The 25,340-nt window shown below is 35.9% G+C and overlaps 1 protein-coding gene and 1 long non-coding RNA gene across 2 annotated transcripts in view; both read left to right on the top strand.

Moving 5' to 3' along the window:
* The window catches only part of LOC118529579 (uncharacterized), a 479,669-nt gene extending 470,170 nt beyond the window's left edge, over positions 1-9,499 (top strand). The window contains exon 4 of the long non-coding RNA XR_013449142.1: positions 9,430-9,499. This is a non-coding gene — a long non-coding RNA (uncharacterized LOC118529579). The remainder of the gene's footprint in view (positions 1-9,429) is intronic.
* Positions 9,500-13,718: 4,219 nt separating this feature from the next.
* On the top strand, positions 13,719-25,002 carry LOC118529580 (dol-P-Glc:Glc(2)Man(9)GlcNAc(2)-PP-Dol alpha-1,2-glucosyltransferase). Its single transcript, XM_036082450.2, has 3 exons — positions 13,719-14,042; positions 15,257-15,454; positions 17,118-25,002. Exons 1-3 carry the CDS (start codon positions 13,860-13,862, stop codon positions 18,171-18,173), a joined length of 1,437 nt encoding a protein of 478 aa, XP_035938343.1. The 5' UTR covers positions 13,719-13,859; the 3' UTR covers positions 18,174-25,002.
* Positions 25,003-25,340: the final 338 nt, after the last annotated feature.

A 25,340-nucleotide genomic window follows, 5' to 3' on the forward strand; every position in this document is an offset into this window, starting at 1 on the left:
TGTGTGTGTGTGTGTGTGTGTGTGTGTGTGTGTGTATGCACGTGTTCTTTCTCTCTCTAAAATAAATAAATCTTCATACACAAAATAAGTTTACAAATTAAATAATCAATTTTAAAAGTCCATGCTTCAATTTATTGATACTAATTTAATTTGGGAGTTAATGCTATTTTAATGGACATAAATCACTACTTATAACCTGAATTGCATACTTGCTACTATGCGTTGGACTTTTTGAGTAAGCATTCTTATTTACCAGTTTGTGATGCCTGAAAACTCCCACCATCTTTCAATATTTAAAATATTTGGAAACCTTCATCAGTAGGATGGGAGGCAATGATATTATTTGGGCTTCACATGGTTAAGCCTGATTATAAACAAACAAACAAAAAACCCAACCCAGAAGTGCTTAGTTCAAATGGCACTCTTCACCTCCAAGAGCATCTAAACTACACTTTCCAGTACAGTAGTTGCTAGACACATATGAATATTTAAATTTTAATTTAAATCACTTTAAATAAAACTAAAAGTCTCAGTTCATCAGTCACACTAGTCCCATTTCAATACTTAATAGCCACACATGCTAGTAGCCACCATGTTGAACAGCATACGACCGAACATTTTCATTACCATAGAAAGTCCTGGATGGCACTTATTTAGAATATACTTACATTTATATATTTCTTTTTATATTAAAATAAAAAAATTTTAAACTCTTATGAGGAATTCTATATCTTTAGTAGACATCCACTAACCATCAGGGATTGAAAGACACTATGATAGATGGTAGGCCATGAGTAAAGGAATCATTCCTATCTCGTTAACTGCTTTTCCCTTAATCTTAGTGCTTAATAAAGACTTATTGAAAGATAGAATTCCCTATTTTAAAATAAAGCTGGGTATATAAGTTATGTCTCAAAACTAAAAAGTTTTGTGGTGGAGTAGACACCTTGGAATAGGAATTTGGATATATATATGCCTTTTCTTTAGTAAACATTACATTAATATAGTTTCAGTAAATACTTCTCACATAACTCATTATTCTCCCACCGTGTTTATTGTAAATAATGATAGACTTGAAGTTATAAAGTCTACCCTCTTGCATAATTACATTAACTTCTTCAAACCGCCTTATTTGAGACATCACACCCCATATTATGGCTAAAAGGGGACTACGGAAGAAATCACTACGTAAATTTGAAAGCAAATCAAATTAGAATTATTGGTATGCTGTGAATAATGGCCATCAAGTTTTAGGTTAAGATTACTTTTGTATTCTTACTGAGTGGACACTGTCACAATAAAAATTTCATAGAATTTAGTGAAGCATCAAGTGTTCCAAGAATGTTTGTTTTTAATGCTGATGTCTTTACATATCTACTAGCTTCACTGAATAAATTTGTTTCTGCAAGTTATATACAAATTGATATTTTAAAATTTGAATCCTTCTTTAATTAAACTAGGGTATTTGATTATAAAGGAACCCTAACTCTTTTTTGTTATTGTGTTGTTTTCACACATGAAATTATTACATAATTTGAAAAACTATCCCTGTGTTGTTTTTGTTGTAAATTTGCTTTAAAAACAAACAAACAAAATATTCCTAAGACTATATTGACAAGAATCTAAGCATTTCATCTGTATCCTATTATATACAACATGCTGGTATTTAAGAATCTTCCTGTAATAGAAACAACTCTTATAGATTATTGATGTCCTTCTGGGAAAATGAGATAAGCTTATCAATGATGAACCAGATGCATGTATCCTACTTTATGAAATGTAAGATATTTTGTTACTTGGCTGCTTGATTTATAAATATTACAGATTTTATTGGAAGCTCCATAAATGTGCTTCGCAAAATATAACGGACTATTTATATATATATATCTCAAGAATACTTTGATAAAATATATTTGTATTTCTCTGAATTTGAAAGGAACAGCCTAAAACTGTGCGTTATCAACATGCAAATGTAACATCATATTGCCAGGAACCTACTCTCTCCAGCAGGAAACATAGAGCACAATAATTTAATTCATGCTGGAAAATGATGCTTTCCATTAGCACAGATTTACTTTCAAAAACAGATAAAGTGTTGACTTAGAGGTAATCTCAGTCCTCATCTTTTAAAAGATTCCATTTTCCTTAGAAAATACTTATATACTTCTGAAAAGTATATAAGAAATAGCTATACTTCTCTTAACGACATCAATTTTGGCCAAAGTTTGATCTGATTTATCTTGAAAGATCAGTAAAGTGAGCATGACTGTGGACAATAAAGCATGGAAAATACAAATACTTTTGGGGTGCCTGGGTGGCTCAGTTGGTTAAGTGTCTGACTCTTGATTTTGGCTGAGGTCATGATCTGAGGGTTAAGAGATAGAGCCCCGTGTTGAGCTTAAGATTCTCTCTCCCTCTCCCTCTTCCTCTGCCCTTCCCTGCTTGCACTTTCTCTCTCTAGAAAAACAAAACAAAACAAAATAAAAACAAAAAACAAGAAACAAAAAACAAACCAAATACTTTTGAGAACCAATAACTCTTAAAGAGCTGGTATGCTGTCACTTATCCTGGCACCTGGAGTAATGTTGATGTCCTCACACCAAGTGATATATTAACACACATGGCGGGGATTCAAATGGCCTATGTTAAAAATGTTTTTATTTCTCTATAGTTTTCTCCTGAAAATCAAATTTGAATGAATTTCTTCAAACTTTTCATGTTTTTATACATCTTTACCTTTTCACATGCTGCTCTCTCTCAATAGCTCTCCTTCCTCCCTCACTCCTTCCTCCCCCCCTTTTTTTGATATCTAATTAAATTTTATTGTTCTTTATTATAAGCCTGAGCATCTTTGGGAGGGCTTCTCTAATCCTGGGAATAAATGAACCTGATTTATGAGTATTTTTGCAGCTGCATTAGTTTTCTCAAAAATTTGTCAAATAGTTTTATCTTCTATAGTTAATATATTAATCACCTGTTTTATTGAATGACTATGTATCAAAGTCTCTCAAAGATTCACATGAAGTTTTTTTTCCCTTTAACAAAATTCTACAAATGGACTTTCTTTAGCAATAAAATAAATAGTTAAAGCTCAGATTCTGTTTTATACTTGCAGTAATTCATTGATTTAGTAAGCAAATACTACAACGTTTTAGAATTGTTTTAATTAACAGGTCAGTGTAAAACTTAAAGAACATAAAAGGGATAAAAATACAGTTATAAGTTCTCCTTATAGTAATAGTAATTGGTCCAGTTTGGGCTGACAAAGTCTTCTGGGCTTGCAACAACTACGGTGTCTAGGAAAACCTTTTAAGACACAAATAAAAGACGTTATGCTACTTTTTACTATTCTTCCCAGATGTCAGGTGTGAAATAAATGACATAGTGCAGGTATTGCCTGCAAAACCGAGAAAGGAGACGATGGTGGTTGTCCCAAGGAGGTGGATTTTACATCAACTTTTACTCTTCTGGATATGTGACTCATCATATACACATAATGTTTAAAGTTGCTCCAAGAGGGGCGCCTGGGTGGCTCAGTCGGTTAAGCATCCACCTTCGGCTCAGGTCATGAGCCCGTGGTCCTGGGATCGAGCCCCACATCGGGCTCTTTACTCAGCGAGGAGTCTGATTCTCCCTCTGCCCCTCCCCCCGCCCATGTGCACTCTCTCTCTCTCTCTCTCTCCCTCTCAAATAAATAAATAAAATCTTTAAAAAAAATAAAGTTGTTCAAACAGAAAGGCAGTGATTTGGACTAAGCTATTAGTGCTCCCATTTTCACACCGTGCTTTCAGATTTATCCTGACACATTAATAATATCAATATCTCCCAAAGCAGAAATTTAATTATACTTTCCAAACAAGGTAATACATTGTGAGCATACTTAAAACTGTCATAAATATTCAAAGCTAAAATGTATTCTTAAAAATAAATGAACTAAGTAAATTTGTGTTGCTGTGGCCTTGATTTAGTAACATGGAATTTTTAAATCACTCATCTGCTCATCAAAGATATATTATAATCTTGATGGGGTATTCCCTGGGTTCTAGTTTATTTCCTTATTTTAATAAGTCAGGATACATTTTTCATGAAATGTTATTTAAAATGGCATTATGATCAACAAATATTTATTAAATATTTACTGGAAGCACATCAAGCGCAAGACTCATCACTCACTCAAGCTTCACCAAATTATTTTCTAGACTGAATTAGTACCAGATTCTTGGGCAAATGGTATTGCACAGAGTTGGACAAATGGCTTCATGATGATTCCAGGACCCAATCTATTCCCATATCCTCAAGTAATCCCCAGAGACTTTGTTTGTTTTTGTTTGTTTGTCTGTGACTGGGTACAGTGTACTTTATTGAAGGTACAGCTTCTCAGAGGGACCATCAGGGGCCATCCAGTGATGGCATGGACTGTGGCCATGAGTCCTTCCACCATGTCAAAGTTGTCATGGATGACCTTGGCCAAAAAGGCCAAGCACTTGGTAGTGCAGAAGAAATTTCTGACAATCTCGAGGAAGTTGTCATACTTCTCAGGGTTCATGCCCATTCCAAACATGGGGGTATCAGTGGAAGAGGCAGAGATGACCCTTTTTCTTCCACCTTTCAAGTGAGCCCTAGCCTTCTCCAAGTTGGTAAAGACATCAGTGGACTCAACAGCATATTCACCACCAGGATCATCCCATTTGATTTTGGCAGGATCTTGCTCCTGGAAGATGGAGATGAGCTTTCTATTAATGACAAGCTTCCATGTTTCAGCCTTGACCACCCACTGAACTTGCCATGAGTGGAATCAGACTGGAACATGTAGACCATGAAGTTGCCGTCAATTAAGGGGTCACTAATAGAGACAATATCCACTCTGCCAGACTCAAAAGCAGCCCTAATGACCACGAGTCCAATGTAGTCAAATCAGTTTGTTCCAATCTTCTCCATCATGTCTTAGGAACGTGGCCTGCATTGCACAAGAAGGTGTGGATGACTGCATAATGGGGAGGAAAAAAGAGCCCCAGTCACTTGAACTACTTTTATCCTTCCCAAACAAATGTGGGTGATATTATATACTATGATATCTCCTAGTTCTCTTTTATTTATTTCATCCATTTATTCATTCATTCAATAATTATGGAGGGCTACTGTGTGTTTGACACTGTGTAAGACACAGAACATGTTACTTTTTAATCAAGTGTTTACATAAATAATTTTTCACTGATAAATAATTTTGGCAAGATGATAAGTACACTGTATTAGGTAGCTTTAAAGCAGCAGCAACCTCAAGCAACATTTATTTCTCATTCATACTGCATGTAGCTAGCTGGGGGTTGGCTACTGTGACTCTACTCTGTGCATTCCCATTTCAGAACTCAGGCCTAAGAAACAGTCCCTACTTAGGTCCTGACATTCTCATGGCAGAGGGAATAAAACAAGAAGCTAATTGGGCAGTGGCTTTTAATATTTCTGCTTAAAGTGATAAACAGTTGATTCTCATTATTCCTGGTAGTTATGCTCTACAAAGTCACCACAAATACTGAATTAACAAATACTGACCTGCAAGTCTCTGGTCATAGCATTTTTGTCAGCCAAAATCCATCCCATTTGAGTTATATAAGTATGTTTGCTGAAATCTTTGTAAAATAAGCCAATGTCACCAGCTTTGAAAACCTGATCTTCCATATAACCTTCTCCTGTATAACACTTAGCAAGTATTTAAAAAAATTTCATGCACATCTTCCTGATCTGCAGAACCTGCTTCACTTGCAAGTTCATTTTACATGCTGTTTCACCTTTTGAAACATAGGATTCAGACAGCACCAGCTGATCAGGGCTCACTATTTTCCTGACCCTAGTTAACGTGCCTTTCAACAAGGAATCCTCAGTAAGAGAACCACTGCTACAGCCCAACAAGCCAGGAGGGGGTCCCAAAATCTCTGTTTTTTAGAAAAACAGCCCCCTCTTTCTCAGTGAGAAATACTCAGAGATTCAATGACCTAGATAAGCTTCTTCTCTAATGCAGAAGTATAGTTGAAGATTTAATGAATTGGTGAATTATTGGTGGCCTTAAACTATTTCCCAATAGATTCACTGTCCTAAGGTAGCACATTCATAGAGCTCTGGCTGGGATGGAGGAAAGAATACGTGTTTATATTACCCCAGGTTGTAAACAGTAGTTAATCTTAGTTGAAATAATGCTGTTGGTGCTCATAGGCTATATAGGCTTTTGAATGCTGCCCTGATTATTTATTGCTAATATCCCCATTACAGAATTGTTTTGACATTTTAATCTTAATAAGTAAGTTGGAAACTATTAGGTTTACTGGGGGCCTTGGCAAACTATAATCAGTGAGTCAAATCCTGCCTGTTACTTGCTTACGTAAATAAATTTTTATTGGAATACAGCCATGCTTTTGTGCTTATGGACTGTCTATGGCTGTTTTCACACTATAGGAGCAGAGTTAAGTAGTTGCAGCAGAGACCATATGGCCAGAACACTGAAAATAGCTACTATCCGGATCTTGCCAGAAAATGTCTGTCAACCTTGGCCTTATACTTATGGAAGACGTGTCAAAAAAAAAAAAAAGACATTAATAGTGAAATCATGAAGAAACAGGTTGAAAAAAGAATATCCTTCCACAGAAATTATATTTCCAGGGCTTCTTGCCTAGGTCAGTGGCATTGAATGTAAGTTGATTACAAACTTGTGCAGGCAATTAGTGCAAACACATTTACGATAATTGAATATTCTACATTAAGGAAAGCATATAATATTTTAGGAAAGCTGTTATATTTACATCAGATTGGGAAATGATATGCTTGTGAATTGGTTAAGTTGAATCGAAATATTTTGACCAACTATTTAGCATATTAATTATCTTTGATTCAGCTATTTGAGTTTGGCTAATTAGCACATGAAGAGATTCTCTGGGAGACTTGTATTGGTACCTATGAAGGATTAGGCATAGAATTGTTCACTTAAAAAAAAGTGCATTTTACGTTCTGCATGGAGCACTGGGTGTTATGCACAAACAATGAATCATGGAACACTACATCTAAAACTAATGATGTAATGTATGGGGATTAACATAACAATAAAAAAATTAAGAAAAAAAGTGCATTTTATTGTGTATAAGTTCTATCTCAATAAAACCAATTTGTTTTATTTCTTCAAGTTATTTCTTTTAAAAAGATCCTATATCTGCATATTTTAAATTGCAGTAATTAATGTAAGTTTTATAAAACTTAGCTTTTTGACTGACAGCATCATTGCTATTTCAGTGATAATAGGACCGATGGCATTCGAGGTCCAGAAGGAACAGTTCAGTTTCTCTCCACTTAAAAAAAACATTCTGCCCGCAGAGCTGGTGACAAGGTTTGTCAATTGTACTGTAAGAATATCACTGCATCTGCTCGGGAGCAGGACAAGCGTAAAGGCGCTGGCCGGGAGACGTACCCAATGGCAGAGAAAAAGAGCGCTTTCCACCTACAAGCAGATTTGATAGCTGGTCCTGCCTCGTTGGAGCCAGCACACGCCCACTTTCCGAGAAATTTGGTCAGCTTTTGCTTTCACTGCAATGAACCATCTGACCAAGAGGCTGCAGAGGGGGAGAAACCGAACTGTCACCAGCCTCTCTCTGCAACTGCGGAGTACCCATGTTCAGGAGAGAAAACACAAAATCTGCCATTTACCCAAAAGCCGCCTTTGTTTAGGCTAGCTTGATAACAACCTTTCACTCACAGAGCACTGAATTCTCAAAAATAACAGAGAGGGCAAATTTTAGATTGAGTGGTGAATACTGTATTAAATGATGTTGGCCAAAAGGAAATATTATGCTTAGATATATATTACATTATATTTCTTAAGTTACTAGGTTAAAAGTAAGTCCCATTTTACATCTTCTGGACATACCACAAAGGTTTTTTTATCTTTTTAATTTTTTTTTTGAGTTAAATTTGCACTTACTTAGAATGTTTCTCAAACTACATATGCTAAAGAACCTCAATACAAAAAAATAATGGTAATGAACTACTCATACCGAAAATAATGAGCTTTAAAAACTACAAGCAGCCAACCTGGGTGGGCAGTCCTGTTAGGCAGATTTTGAGTGCTGATCAATAAACACAGCTAAAACCCTACTGGAATCAGTCTAGAAAAGGTAATAAATTGGTCCTGATTCTGCTGAAGTTGTCAGCACCCTCTAGTGGAAATAAGTTTTTGAAAAACCACTTCTTTAATACGCGGATATATTTCAACCATTTTTGCATAGATGCATCATCAGTCATCAAAACCTGGCAGTTACAGAAACTAAACCTTTGAGACAGTAATAAACAATGTACTATTTCACTTTATTGTATTAAATCATTGTAATTCCTTTAATATGATTTATTGTGTCATTCAGAAAAGCAATACAAAACAAAAAAGACCAAAAGGAAACTTAAAAGGAGAAGGGGGACCAGAGACCAGGAACTCTCCCACAACATCTCTGCTTTGTGCAGTGAAAATCAAGTCTAAATGAGGGTTTCTGCCTTTACATTTTATTAATGAAAATTCAAGTTATCTCTGTTCTCACTACACTAATATCATACAAATAATTAAAGAACGATATTTTCAATGCCTGCCAAACTTTCAATTGGTGCAGGGCACCAAATGATCAGCATAAGGGTGCTCCCACATCTTCTTCTACTTCTGCCTCTAAAACCAAAAGGGAAACATGCAAACTGAAACCCTCTACAATATTTATTTTAAAAAAAATGCTCCAGGATCTCCAATTTATTTTATTTTTATTATTTTTTTTAAGATTTTATCTTTAAGCTATCTCTGCACCTAATGTGGAGCTCTAATACACAACCCTGAGATCAAGAGTCACACGCTCCACCAACCGAGCCAGCCATGCGCCCCAGAAAACCTCTTCAATATTTCACCTTAACTTGGATAAGTGTCTTTTCAGTAATAACAACTGTATTATAAATCTCAGTCCAAACTCTGAAATTTTTAAATTAGTAAGGTCATATGTGTTTATTAAAAATGTAAAATTATAAATTGTTAATGTCTTCCTTTTAACTTTTTCACTTCGGCTGATTTAATGGTACTGTGATTTCATCAATATAATAGCTCAATCCATTTAATAATTGCTTTATGGTTTCCTTAAGTTTTGTATAGTGTAAAGGCAAAAGCCTTTGTGAAGTTTCTTTTCCCTGGAATGTTTCTCATTTAACTGGCAGCAATAACTATAGGACTATTTAGCTACTCATTTTTCCAAAAAGAACAGTTCCTCTTTACATAGAGATTTTTGAAAAGAAAAATTAGATGTGTCTGAGTATGACTATACATGATAGAAAAATATTAAATTGTAAGTATTAAAATTCTCTTCTCCACCTGCTGAGGAGGAAGGAATCTCTATATTTTTTGGCAATGAACTTTGTGTTTTTCAGCCTGGAGATGAAGAATTGGATAAGCTAAATTCTTCTCTGTGAGGAAAAAAAAAAAGTGATGAAAAAATACAAAGAAAAGATCCTAGAGAGGTGAAAATGCAGCACAAGTGACCAGAAGAGCAAAGGTAATGTAGAGGACTGCAGTGTTCTCAAACTTAGACATGCATCAGGTTCACCTGAGAATTTAAGAAAATAATAATTGATTTTTAAATGAATGTTTAAGACACAGATTCCTTGGCTCTACCCCCAGAGTTTCTGTTTCAGTAAGTCTCAAGCATTGCTTAATAGGTTCCTGGGTGATGCTAATGCTGCTGGTCCAGAGACCACACTTTAAGAACCACTGTTATAAAGGATATGTAGGAAGTTTTGCTTTGCTTTGTATATAACTTTCCAACTGACCAACCATCTCTGTTTGTCTGGAACTGGAGGATTTCCTGGAACTTGCAAGGCTACAACTGGAAAGTCTTCAACACACCAAGAAGATCGGTCACCCTACATCATACCTTCAAGATATTTTCAGTAAAGAGCTATAATACTGGCTAATGCATTTATATCAAAATGTTTTCTTTTTAATTAATTTATTGGTTAATTATGAAAATTATTTTGGGGGGCGCCTAGGTGGCTCAATTGATTAAGCATCTGACTCTTGATTTCAGCTCAGGTCATGATCTCAGGGTCATTGAGATTGAGCTTCACATTGGGCTCCATGCTGGGCATGGAGCCTGCTTAAGATTCTCTTCCTCTGCCCCTCCCCCTGCTTGTGTACTCTCTCTCTCTCAAAAAAAGAAAATAAGTAAATAAATAAAAATAAATAAATAAAACAATTATGTTTTTCATCAATATGTTGAAATTGGCCTCAATGCTCAAGTTGCCCACAGCAACTTCTTGCTAGACACGTCTCCAAAGGCAAGGGAAACAAAAGCAAAAATGAACTACTGGGACTTCATCAAGATAAAAAGCTTTTGCATAGCAAAGGAAACAGTCGACAAAACCAAAAGACAACCTACAGAATGGGAGAAGATATTTGCTAATATCCAAGATCTATAAAGATAAAGGGCTAATATCCAAGATCTATAAAGAACTTATCAAACTCAACACCCAAAAAATAAATAATCCAGTCAAGAAATGGTCAGAAGACATGAATAGACATTTCTCCAAAGAAGACATACAAATGGCCAACAAACACATGAAAAAATGTTCAACATCACTTGGCATTAGGGAAGTACAAATCAAAACCACAATGAGATACTACTTCACACTAGTCAGAAGACTAAAATTAACAAGTCAGGAAACAACAAATTTGGCAAGGATGCGGAGAAAGGAGAACCCTCCTACTGTTGGTGGGAATGCAAGCTGGTGCAGCCACTCTAGAAAACAGTATGGAGGTTACTCAAAAAGTTAAAAATAGAACTACCCTATGACACAGCAATTGCACTACTAGGTATTTATCCAAAGGATACAAATGTTGTGATTGGAAGGGGCACCTGTATCCCAATGTTTATAGCAGCAATGTCCACAATAGCCAAACATGGAAAGAGCCCAGATGTCCACAGACAGATGAATGAATAAAGAAGATGGGGGATATATATATATATGGAATATTCCTCAGCCATCAAAAAGGATGAAATCTTACCATTTGCAATGACATGGATGGAACTGGAGGGGATTATGCCAAGCAAAAGAAGTCAATCAGAGAAAGACAATTATCATATGGTTTCACTCATATGTAGAATTTAAGAAATGAAACAAAGGATCATAGGGGAATGGACGGAAAAATAAAATAAGATGAAATCAGAGAGGGAGACAAACCCTAAGAGACTGTTAATTATAGGAAACAAACTGAGGGTTGCTGGAGGGGAGGGGGAAGGAGATGGGGTCAATGGGTGATGGGCATTAAGGAGGGCATGTGGGGTAATGAGGATGTAATGACCACTGGGTATAATATGCAACTGATGAATAACTGAACTCTACATCTGAAACTAATGATACTATGTTAATTAATTGAATTTAAATAAAATAATTTTAAAAAAAGCTCGAGCTGCTTTTTGAATGTCTCATCTATAATCTTGGCCCAAGGTGCAGTATCCTGCTGAAGCTAGTGCTGTCACCTGGAACTGAGTAAGCCATCTCATGACTATGACTATCAGGTGGTCAGTGTTTTGGTTCAGCAGCAAGTGAAAAGCATTTAATAATAAGAAGAATGGTACTTGGACTATCACTTCAAAGTAAGATGGTACTTAGACAAATTTCTCAACTATTAGAATTATAATCGTTGGGAAAACTCACTGAGAATGAGTGCTCCACGCAGAGTTCATACGCACAATACTATGTGAGTCATCAAATCAGGAATGTCAGAATTGATCAGGATGGGCTAAGTTTTATGGCAGTAATAAATGCGAAATCTGAATGGCTGAAACCAACAAATGTTTATTTCTTGTGCACACCACCTATCCTTAAACTCCAACAGAGATTGCCCCCATTTTTTTGCCTAACTTTTTAAAAAGATTTTATTTATTTGAGAGAAAGAGAGCACCAGCGGGGGCAGGGGCAGAGGGAGAGGGAGAAGCAGACTCCCCTCTGAGCAGGGAGCCCCACTCAGGACTCGATCCCAGGATTCTGGGATCATGACCTGAGCCGAAGGCAGGTGCTTAACCGACTGAGCCACCCAGGTGCCCTTTGCCTAACTTTTTATATCATAATTCAAGTAGACAGCACAAAATAGAGAACTTAATTGATGTTCAAGGTGATAACTCTTTTCCACAAAATAAATATCTTTGGGAAATTGGGGTTGAAATCCTGAACAGAGAATACAAGGTGAATATGAATGGTGATCCAGTTTTTAAAGATAAGCCTAATAAAATATAACTTACTTCATCAAAATCCCCAGAGATAGCTAGTTTATTAGGTCTTGATTTAGTGGCAGACCTTGGAAAAGCATTTATAGGTTACTGGAAATGTGGTAATCCCAAAGTGGGTAAGTGACAAAACTTACTCACGCTGCTTCAAAGAATGAAGAGGTAGACCAGAGGAAGAGTGGTGGGCAGCAAAGCAAAGTTTATTGAGCAATAGTATAAAGCTCCCCAAGAGGGAGGGGGGCCTGAGGGAGTTGCCTTCAGAGTTTCGAAGTTTAGGGGTTTTTATGAGCTCTTTTGCAGAACTTCTTAAGCAATCAGGGTGTGCTGAGTAGTGCCAATCAGGGCTTTGGTCACGTATCTGTCTACCTGTTAGGTTAGTATCTCTGCGCTGATGGTCCTTTTTTTTTTTTTTTTTCTGACATCTGGGGGCTGAGGTCTTAACTGCCCCTTGGCCGTGATACTGACAAATGCTTTGTGGTTAATTGTCTTACTTTAGGATGTTTTGCAGAAGTCATTTCTGCAAAGGCTGCAAAGCAAAATGTTAGTGCCATCGTGTCCAAACTGCAAAACAGGATGTCAGTGCTGTTTTATTTTAGCTGTCCGGACTCCATATTTTCTTCTTGGGGACCCTGGCCCTGACTACCTACTTGTCCAACTAACTCCTAACAGTGGGACTACAAATATAAGTGATACAAACTGCCAATGCTTATTATTTAGTAATAAAAATAAAATACTGTGATAGAGATATTAACAAGAACAATCAAACTTGCAGGCACAGAAAAGGCTAAACACCCCAAATCCTAAAATAATTGCTTTCCCCAACTCCTATGCAGTACTGCAATCTGGTTATCAGGGTGCGCTATGATTGCCGATTTAACTAAATCCCCTTGAGAGTATCCACATTCTGAAAGAGTTCTTTTTTAACCTAAAAAATCCTCTAATTAGGAAGTTCATTCAGCAGTGAAGGGCCTCTCGGACCTTCAAGTTTTAATCTGAAAGTCTTAATCTTAGCTTCCATAACCAACGCTCTCCTTCCACCCTCCAAATCTGATGAAATCAAATGCCTGGAATCACAGGTTTCAATTCAGATCGCATGAGAGAAAAACTGGGGGGAAATGTGCAAATTTTCAGGGCTTGGGGATTGCAAACGTGGGGGAGCGACGCCATCTCCTGGTAAGGGATGGGAACGAGCAAGAAAAAAGCCAAATGCAACTTGAGGGCTAAGCAGCTGCAGCTTTCGTTTCAAAGAGTCAAGCCGCGAATCTCCGGCGCCCGTGGACTCAGAAAACCGCCCCTCCTGGTGGCTCTGACCACTCCAGTGAGCCCTGCGCAACGTGATTGACAGGCCAACAGCCCGGTCCGTTACCTAAACTCGTCACTCCGGAAACAGTGACCGGATCCTTCCGGAAGCTCAGGGTCCGCGCTCTCCCAGCATCCTTTGCTTTCCGGCTATGCTCAGTCCTGTCCGGCCAGTCCCGCCTTGCGCGCCCATTTCGAGCCCGAGTTTCCAGCTCGACTTTGCAGGCTCGAGAACCCGGAACAGATTTTCCAGGACTCGGTTCTTGGGCTGTGGCTATGGGGGCAGGAATGGCGCAGCTCGAGGGTTACTACTTTTCGGCTGCCCTCAGCTGCACCTTTTTGGTGTCCTGTCTCCTCTTCTCCGCCTTCAGCCGGGCGCTGCGAGAGCCCTACATGGACGAGATCTTCCACCTGCCGCAGGCGCAGCGCTACTGTGAGGGCCATTTCTCCCTCTCGCAGGTGGGGTTCCCAACCTGTCCCCACCCTAGGACAGGCCGGAGAGGGCCAGCCCACCCCCCGCACTACTTTCTTCCACCCTTATCCCTTTGGTCCCACCGATCTACCCTTCCAGCTTCGAAATAGGAGCTGGGTAATCTCTTGTTCCTGTCCCTGAGATCTGTGAAGTATTTGTTTAATGAATGAACAGAAGCAGATCTATGTCCTAGGAAGTAATGTTCTGGGAGATTAATGTATTTGCTTTACCGCAGGGTACAACCCGGACACACGATACGTTTCCCTCTTAGTAGCTGATAATAACTCTCCCAGGTTTTCTTCCCCAATCCCTAGATCAGAGGCAACGGGCTGCCCCTTGGAAATGTCAGAAAACTTCACTTTAGTTCACTTGTCAGGAGCTTCACTGTGGGGTACCGTGGGGAATGGGGGGAATTTTCAGCCACCAAGAAATGGCAAGTTCCATTAATTCCATCCTTGGTGTTTATAGAACCTTTTGTTAACTGGATAAACTGGCACCCAGTGAAGTGGCATCATGTTTGAACATACGATTGGCTATGTAAATATAGAGTTAAAAAAGTAGATGTATTATCCTTACTCTTTTGGGAAAGCAATATAGAATAGTGGTTAAAAATAAAAGTCTGTAGTTAAAGACCTGATTTTAAATCTTTGTGCTGTTATTTACTAGTTACCTGACTTTGGACATTTTTTGAGTTTCAGGTTACTCATCTGAGAATGACAGTTATAGCAGGATCTACTATAGGACATTTTGCAGGATTAAATACAGAGGATTTAGCACAATTCTTGGCTCAGTACATGTTAGCTATCATAGAGCATGTGGTTTGATCTCTTTAAATGCTTCTTTCTCTCCAAAATTGATGCATCAGAGTTCCAGCCAATGCTTCCACACTTTAAAACTGGAACATTTGGAATTTAATCACCAAAATACTCTTCAGAGTCTCTGAGGGTAGGTCTTGGAGATGGAAACTGATACCAAGTTAGTGTTGTCTACTGGTTACAGAGACCTCTGCACAAAACAGGTACAGAGGCAAAATACAAGCAAAACTTTTCTTTCCAGGAGACATTTCATCTGCTGAGGACTTATTTAACCAGCGTGTCACAGAATAACTTCCCAGAATGTGTTTTTGAGCTTGACCTCCTTGTGTCGGTCCTGTCAGTATTTCATCTTGCTCTTGTTTCATTGTTGGCCTTTTCTTTTTAAGTGGGATCCAATGATTACTACATTACCTGGCTTATACCTGCTGTCAGTTGGAGTGGTCAAACCTGCCAGTTGGATCTTTGGATGGTCGGAACATGTTGTCTGCTCCATCGGAATGCTCAGATTTGTTAATCTTCTTTTCAGTGTAGGCAACTTCTATTTACTCTATTTGCTTTTCCGCAAGGTACAACCCAGGCACAAGGTATGTTTCCGAAATAATTTATTACAAATTTATATTTGGTCAGGTCCACAATTTTGGTAAATTGGTTTTATGAGATGGGGTGAAAAGTATCTTCAACTCTTAGTGTATGTGTATATTTTGTTAAGATAAAAAGCAAGCCCCCTACCCCCATTTTAGAAGAAATTTATATTTAAATACTTGAATAACTTATTTATTTGTAAAACCTAAAGTAAATATTTGTGAATCAGATGAGTTCAGTAAATGTTTATTGTGCTTATTATGTGTGCTAGGCACTAAGACCACAGAAATAAATAAGGCATTTTTTTTCTTACCAAATTTTTATCTTCACTAGGGAAGACAGAGGAATACCTGTATTTACCTCAGGAATTTTGAGGTGGATTGCCTGGCTTTGAATTCTGTCCATTTACAGGTTGTGTTACTTTTAGCTGGTTACCCTTAGTGACTCCATGTCTTCATCCATTAAATGGGAATGATACAGAATCTGCATCACAGGACTGTAAGGTCTACAGGAGCTTAATAAATGGAAGGTGCTTAGAACAATGCCCGATAGAATAGTAAGGACTCAATAAATAGTAATTATAATAATTATTTTTAACTTAAATGATTTCAATAGTGTAAATTGTGAGAGGGAGATAGGTAAAAGATGCTATGAGGACACAGGAGGAGTAGAGGAGCACTTATTTTGCAGCCTGACTGGCAGGAAGATGTATGGGTGGCATTGGGTAAGACTTCACAGAAAAGGTGGTACCTGAGCTGAATCTTGATGAACAGACAGGACTGTAGGATGGGGAATGAATCCTGACAGGAGAAAAAACATAAGCAAAGGTAGAAAGGAGTTGAGCAACTAGATGCAGAGAGAATTGCTATTTGGAATCACAAGATTATAAAGTATAAGGTTGTGAGGCTGGATAAGTAGATAGGGGTGAAGTCATGAATGTCCTTATATGTGATGGAAAGGATTTGAACTTTAGCCTTGAATTTTAACCAAGAGAATGGCATGGTCTGATTTGGTGATTTAAATACTGTGGAGGATAAAAATTTCAGGAGATAAGAATGCTTTCAAAATGGGAAATAGTCTGTGAGAAATGCCAAAATAAGATATTTAACTTTAGACTGGGCCCACTATTTTCAGGAAAAACTCTGTAAGTTCATCATGAAACAGTAAGATCATTGGGTATAGTAGTATAAATGCTATATACATATTTACATTCTCTCTCAAGTAGACTTTTGAAGGGGTATCTTTAAAAGAAATTGATAAGAAATTGATGATGATGGCTAAATGAATGCTCATTGGCGGCACTAAGACTTAAGTTCAGTCCCGTTCATCAACATGTTCCTTACAGAATTTAGTTCAGTGTCTTCCACACAGTAACTCCTTAACTATTTGCTGAATGACTCAAAGTATTTCAGGACATAGAAGCTTTGGCATACACACGTATTGTCTTCATGGCTTCCAAACCTATTGATACAACTAAAAGGTATCAGAAAGCATCCTTACAGTTGTATATTGTGTTTCTGTAAAACTAGAAATAAAATTAATATTGAATAATTTTACTTAAGATTCAGATAGTTTTTTTTTAATTAATCTCTTTGTTAGCTCAGTAGAAATGGCATATTTGTTTTATTGTGAAAATAATTTTACATTGTTTTCTCTTCCCCTTAGGCTGCCTCAGGTGTCCAGAGAATCTTGTCAACGTTAACATTAGCGGTATTTCCCACACTCTATTTTTTTAACTTCCTTTATTATACAGAAGCAGGATCCATGTTTTTTACTCTTTTTGCCTATTTGATGTGTCTTTATGGAAATCATAAAACTTCAGCTTTGCTTGGATTTTGTGGCTTCATGTTTCGTCAAACTAATATCATCTGGGCTGTCTTCTGCGCAGGAAACCTCATTGCACAAAAATTAACTGAAGCTTGGAAAACAGAGCTACAAAAGAAAAAGGAAGAGCGGCTTCCCCCCATTAAAGGACCATTTTCAGAATTCAGGAAAATTTTTCAGTTTCTTTTGGCTTATTCCATGTCCTTGAAGAATTTGAGTATGCTTTTCCTTTTGACTTGGCCCTACCTCCTTCTAATGTTTCTGTTTTGTGTTTTTGTAGTTGTTAATGGTGGGATTGTTATTGGCGATCGAAGTAGTCATGAAGCCTGTCTACATTTTCCTCAGCTCTTCTACTTTTTCTCTTTTACTCTCTTTTTTTCGTTTCCTCACCTACTGTCTCCTAGCAAAATTAGGGCTTTTCTTTTCTTAGTTTGGAAACGTAGAATTCAGTTTTTTATGATTACCTTAGTCTCTCTGTTTTTAGTTTGGAAATTCACTTATGCTCATAAATACTTGCTCGCAGATAATAGACATTATACATTCTATGTATGGAAAAGAGTTTTTCAAAGATACGAAATTGTGAAATACTTGTTAGTTCCAATATATATATTTGCTGGTTGGAGTATAGCTGATTCATTGAAATCAAAGTCAGTTTTCTGGAATTTAATGTTTTTCATATGCTTGTTTACTGTTACAGTACCTCAGAAACTGCTAGAATTTCGTTACTTCATTTTACCTTATGTTATTTATAGGCTTAACATACCTCTGCCACCTATATCTAGGCTTGTTTGTGAACTGGGTTGCTATGCAGTTGTTAATTTCCTAACTTTTTATGTCTTCCTGAACAAGACTTTTCAGTGGCCAAATAGTCAGGACATTCAGAGGTTTATGTGGTAACATCAGAGATATCTTGAATTCTAAAAATAGACTGACTGTTTAGACTATCTCCACAGTGAACAACTGAACAGGTAAAAATTATGGACTTTCTTTTGGGCACAGTGGTGATCCACAGATCACATCAGATTTTTTGTGTTTTAAACATCAGATATATGTGTTTTAAACATATATAATAAATCAAAGGAAGTGGTAAAGAACTGAGAAGTGTTTAAGACTTGCTCCGAAGCCTGAATAATGGAAAATGAAATTGTTTACGGTTATTTCATGATACCTCTTTGGTACTGCTGGCCACTCAAAAAGTTTGAAAACATTTTACAGGTACAAGTTTGAGAAAACTGAGCTTTATAGTACTGAAACTTATTTATTTTTATTAATTTTCTTCAGAAAGCAATAGCAGACAAAGTGTTTGAAAAAATTTACAAATGATCAGGTAATATTCTTGATTGAAAAGTTACAGTACGTTTCAGTAAGTTACAGAAAACATTTTCTGTATGAAAAGTTATAGAAAACATTTCAGTAAATATAATTTTAATCATAAGGCAAAATAGACTCACATAGATAATAAATGTTATAAATTAGAGGCTCATCTAGGTTGATCTTGTAATTAAGTTGTTGATTTTTGTTAAAAGTCTAAAAATGATCAAGCCCTTTCACTAATTTTTATTTTTATTTTATTTTATTTTTTTTGAGAGAAAGAATGCACACATGAGCGGCTGGAGGAGGGGCGTGGGGAGGGGAGGGCAGAAAGAGAGGGAGAGAGAGAATCTTAAGCAGACTCCATGCCCAGTGCAGAGCTCAATGCAGGGCTCAGTCTCGCAACCCTGAGATCATGACCTGAACTGAAATCAAGAATTGGGCGCTTAACCCACTGAGCCTCCCAAGCACCCGACTAATTCTTTTTTTTAAATATTTATTTAAGTAGTCTCTGTACCCAGTGTGAGGCTCATACTCATGACCCCAATATCAAGAGTGGCACAGTCTATTGACTGAGCCAGCCAAGCGCCCCCCTTTCACTAATTCTTAGTATGAAATGTATGATGGCCAAAGATAAATTGTGTTGATGATAATACCTTTTAAAAGGGATTTTCTTTCTGAAATACATTACTGTATAGTTTCTTATGGCTGTTGTAACAGATAACAACTGACTTGGTAGCTTAAAAAAATGTCTCCGATGGCTCTCGAGGCTGGAAGTCTAAAATTAAGGTGGTGGCGGGGCTGGTTACTTCTGGAGGTTCTGAGGGAGAATCTAGCTTCTGGTGGCTGTCTGCAGTTCTTGCTGTTCCTTGGTTTACACATGCAGCACTCCAATCTCTGCCTCTGTCTTCACGTGGTCTTCTTTCTCTTATAAGGACGATGTCATTGGGTTAGGTTTTACCCTAATCCAGGATGGTCTCATGTCGAGATCTTTAATTAAATCTACAAAGACCCTTTTACCAAATAAGGGCACATTTACAGGTTCTGAGTAAACTTTTTTGTGGGATACTTTTCACCCACTGAAGTTACCAAAGGATATTTTAGGATAAACCTCATAAAATTTGTAGGAAATAATTTCTTTGCTGAGATATTTTAAATTATGTCTTTACTGAAAGGTAATTCTGAGATAACATAATTACAAAAGAAAGGGTAATTGGTATTTGATTCCATTATCCAAAATAGTTAGAATTAAAAGGAATCCTTGATCTAGTCTTATTTTGTAGATTAGGGAGCAGCCGATTGGATAGGATTTTTTGTGTGAGTCTTTGGATTCTGTGTCTACTGTTCAATGTACATTCATTGGGTTGTCATTCTGTTAACAGAAAAGTATTATTTGGACATGTTAACTTTGACATGCAAACTTAGAACTGTGAATACAATTTATCTTTTAATCTCACTTTACATTTGTAAACTTAAAAATAACTGTAAACAAATAACTTTGTCTTCAGTGTTAGATTGTGCTTTCTCTAGGTTTTAAACAGTGGGTAGATGTGGAAAGTATTCTTCATTTGCAAATATAAAATTGTGCAGGTGAAAATTACAGGTATAGTCTTGAGTAGTAAGTACAGGGCAGTCTTGTACTCTGTTCAGTACTTAGAAAGTAGATTGACTCTCTAGTTGTAACAGTGATTGTTGACAGATGTTTTTACTCATTTTGTTTTTTGGTAATTAGATAAGAAAACACAAAGAAATTATTTTATAATGGAGATCTGAGTTCCGGGATGTCAAAATAACTTTCTTATCTGTTATTATTAATGCAAGGCTTTTGTGATTAGGAATATTTCTGAGACGCACAAACTTTCCCTCTAATCCATTCTGGCAAACGTGAGGAAACCATTCCACTCCATAGATTGGGGGAATCACTGTTCCAGTTCATTTGTAAGTGTTGAATTCCTGCTATTTTAAGAGATTGTTTGGAGGAAATCCACACCCAGAGGGAAACATTAACCTTCCACATTTTCCATAAAGTATATAAAATATAGTACTTAACATTTCAGAAAAGAATACTGTGAATTAAAAGGTGCTGTGGAGCGTAGCTTTTAGAAACATCCTAAGTTGCATTTGCTTTTTGAATATTTTTCAAGAATTATCAAATATGTATTTTTGACATTAATTTTTAAAAAAATTAAACGTAATTGAATTTCTTGATTAAAAGATTATTTTAAAAAAAATTATCGGTAAGTTGAAGAGCCTGTGGAGCCTTGTAATTACTGTTAAAGTCTTTAAGTAGAATTATTTTAAAGAATGTCCTAAAAAGATTTAGTCCATACATTTTTAAGCCTTGTAATAAATCCTTTTGAACTTTTTCTACCTTACATGAAATTCCATAGATAAAAAGTATTTCCTTTATATGACGTTAGTAAGCTTGCAGTGTGCTGTGTGTTTCCTCACATATTATTAATGTTTTCTTCTAGTGGATATACCTAGAAACTTTTTTAATGTATCTAACTATGTTTTTAAATTATGTGAGCTGTCTGGCCTCTTCCTCCTCTTCTTAAAGTTATTTCTGGAACGTGCTTAGTCTATCATGAAGTACATTAATATAAGTAGCTTTAATGCAGTTTATTTCTAATAGGTAAATAGCTTAATGTAGTATATTTCTAGTTCGAATTTAACTGCCACTGTGCTTGACATTTTTTTTTTTTTTTTTTGATAATTGTCTGAGGACAAGTGAGGAGAAGAAAAGACATCCTCATTTTTATTATACTCCCTAAATAGTGGACATTTATTTTAGATAAGCATTTAAGTAAAATGTTGATGTGAAAAATAATTCACGTTGATTAGGTTAGAGAGCATTTATTATCTTTGAGGCAATTAGAATTTCCTTAAGGGAAACAAGAAAGAAGTATCATGCAAATAATGAGAAAGCTTTTTTGAATGGAAATTTAAATATGACTTAGGAACCATGGGCTTGTAGAAAAAGCACCTAACATGAAAGTTAGGATTTCTGTATTTGTGGCTTTAGATTCAGTAAAGCAAGTGATTTAATCTTTTGTCCTCATTTCAAATGAGAACAGATTTGTCCTGACTCTGGTTATTCTAGCCTGACATGTGTCTAGCCTTATTTCAAAAATAATTCAGCCCCCGCCATATATCCATAAAGTTCATAAATATATCATATAGTAAATGTCAAATAAATGTGTACTGAATGAAGTTTTTAGTATAGAATGAAGTGAACGTCTTAGAAAAAACATACTATATAACCATAAGCTAATTTTAGGAAATAAATCACATGCTTCATAATGAAAGCCATCCTAAACTTTTTCTGCTTAAATTTTCTGACCTAGTTTTAAATTTTTTTATTTACTGTAGTGTTTAAAACTTACACATGTATCTACTTGTAAATATGTTATATGTTGTTATTTATAATAGGATGTGATTTCAAAATTTTTGCTGTTTATTTAAAATAAGAAAAAGAAGTAACTTTCAACCATTAAAATATAATAGCAGTAAAACTTCTGATGCTTATTAAACTTTTAAGGGAACAGATTTCAACCAGTTATGAATAATTTGTGTTATTTTAGTTAGGCTGCATTTTAGTACTTTAGGGATAACTGTCATTTTTTATTTAGGGTACTTTTTTATGTATTTAAATGTGGACAATATGACAAACATTTCCAATATATTAAAACTTGTATAGCTGAGAAAATTATAATAAAAATGGATAGATGATATATTTTTTAACACTTACCCATGAATCTAACACTAAATTCTTTAACATTTGGAAATTAGGGTAAGAAGTGTTGCCACAGTGAAGAAATCCAATGATATTGTATTTTGCTTGTTAAAAATTGGGCATTTGATGAATTTAATGTTAATTAAATTTGAGCCCAGTGTATCACCATCAGACAAAAAGTGATTCGGTATTTTTCCGAGGAGCTAAATATTAAGCGTTGTATTGATTTTTTTCAAACTGACTGGAACTTTACCATGATTCAGTTCAGTTGAACCATTGGGGTTGGGGGGACATACAAAATGAGGAAGTAAGGGAAGAAAACTAATGATAACTAATAATTGCTATAATTTATTGAGCACCTGCAGTGTTCTAGGCATTATACTGGCTGATTTATAAAACATTGTCTCATTTGATCCTACTCATATTTTGATGAAGCAGATACTGATTTCTCTTTGACTACTGGAGAAACTAAAGTTAAGGCAGATCAGGCAAGTAGCCCAAAGTCCGCGCTGTCACTTAAGAACATAGACTGGCTTGACTCCCAAGCCTGTGAGTTTTCAACTGAGACTGCCTCAGTGAGAAAATTTTTCATTAAGAGAAGTAAAATATGGAGAGAGAGGTGGTAATCTGTCTTTACTCTGCATTAGCCAGGACATTCATGACCTATTGTTTATTGTATGTAGTCATTTTTTAAAATGCTAGCAACTGTTTAAAGGAGCACAAACAGATAGTTGTAAGAGAAAGGGCTTTTAAAAGAATATATAGGATGTTTAACTTGGAGAAGTAGGGATCCTACAACTTGATAAGCTCTCATAATTGAAGAATAATTATTTGGAAGAAGGATTGGACTAGTCTTTGTTCCCCGAAGTTTATATCAAGGGCCAACAGATTTCAACAGATAAAAATTCTCTAATTGTTAGTCTCTGTCTGGGAATGGATCCAGAAAAAAAGTAAGTTTCCCCACTCATTGGCAAGATTTCTGTTTATCAGGAATGATTCAGAAGAGATTCAGATAGTAAGTAGAGTAAAATGTTTTAAGATGCCTCACAATCCGGTGATTTGAAATTCATTAAGTTAGTTACAACTAATATTTTTTGCATTTATTGGTAAGTCATGGTGAAGTATTTCTGGTGAATTGCATGCTGTCTTTAATATATTTTAAATTTCTGAACAAAAATTGTACTTTTAACTGCTACCTTGTTTAGAAATAAATTTGAGATACACAACTTAGTAGGAGGTATTTTTAGCTATAGTGTTTAAGAGTACTGCTAATATAGTTTAAATTTGTTTTCTATTTTTTTAAATCCCCTTTACATTAGTGAAGAGAATGTGCTTCTATTTGAAAAGGATTTTCCTCAAGATAAATAGGGCAAGCACTATCTATAAAATGTTTTTAAATGCAGTATCCACTAGGTGGTGATATTGTACTACATTTCTGAGTGTCTGGTAATTAAACTTTCTTAATCTGTGTTAACTTTTTTTTTATAGTTTTGTTTTGAATTACAAAGTAATTTATAGTCTCCATGTCTATTTATTATAATGTTTATTCACAATATTTTCTAAATTATATGAAGCTAAGGTAAATGTAAAAAACAGTCATTTTTGTGTTTTGTAATCCTGTCGTATAGGTGATTTAACCTGATATATCTTCCCATATGGCATTCTTTACTTCATATGGTGTAGACGAGATCTTTTCCCACAGTCAGTAAATGATGATGGTGACATATTTGAAAACTACTATATCATTGTATTAGCCACTGTTTTAAGTGCTTTACCCACATTGTTTATAACAACCCTGTGGGATCAGTACTGTTTTTAATATTTTCACTCTACACATGAAGATACTGAATATAGGGAGATTAAATACTTTGCCCAAGGTTGCAAAATAACTGGCTGAGCTGGGATTCACACCTAGGCAGGCTGACTCCAGAATCCACATTAACTGCTATCAGTTGATGGGGGGAAGGGTGAAGGGCATCGAGTCTACCTTCAAAATCAAATCTACCTTCAAATAATAACATTTTAGAAAGAAAAGCATGGGGAATGTGGTTATACTCCCTGTTTTTATAAGTCAGGAATATGAGGCCCACACTAATTTTGGCTATTCCAGAGGCAGATAATCTTCCATCTGCCATGTTATCCTCCATTTCTGTTTTGGTGATGGTGTCTCAGAGTGAAATATGTATGTACTAATGAATTTAAGGGAGGGAAAAAACAAAAAACCCCTCAGGACTGGAGTCTTAGCCATATTTACATTGAAATAAAGACCTTTGTTTTAATTAGATGATTCCAGCTACCAAATAGAGGAACATAGTTGTTTGAAAATTATTACTTAGTTTCTCCAAAGACACTCCCGTTTGGAAGCAAATTGTCAGTCAAACATGACATATTTCGGAATTTTTAAAATTTTGACTGGAAAAGCTTAATCTTTTTAAAAAAACCTATAAATACATGTTGTAGATGCTTTTAAGTTTTATATTTTCTTAGATAACCGTGCTGTAAAATGGAAAAGTTTATTTGACTTCTGCAATTATATTGTGGGTTTATGTCATTTAAAACTGATTTTTAAGTAAATGTATTTACAAGAATAAAAGACAGACTTTTGTTTTCCTTTTTAAAAAGTTTGTTCAGATATCATGGTTTCATTTTTGTTGTAAATAAATCCATGTTTTATAATAATTGGGTCTGTTTAACATGTTCTCTAATTCTAAACTGGATGGCAGTGGCTCATTCACTCTGTACTACTAGCCGTTTTTCCTTGCCTACTACCCAGCAATCCTACATTTTATTAGTCTTAAAATAATAGAACTGGATAATATTTGTAAGCATCTGTAATGAGTGCCCATCACTAGCTTGGATAAGTATATAATCTTCCTTTTATACTCATAGTAATGGAAGGCAGTTAAACTACTAGACAATCACCTTGAACTTGTAGAGGTTTGGGTTTCATTGTTAGCGTAGGTCTTTAGAAAGCCCAGAATGCTTTCCAAACACCTTTAACTTGGCAGGACTCAAAC

The sequence above is a fragment of the Halichoerus grypus genome, chromosome 6 (genome assembly GCF_964656455.1).
Source record: "Halichoerus grypus chromosome 6, mHalGry1.hap1.1, whole genome shotgun sequence".
Lineage (NCBI taxonomy): Eukaryota > Metazoa > Chordata > Mammalia > Carnivora > Phocidae > Halichoerus > Halichoerus grypus.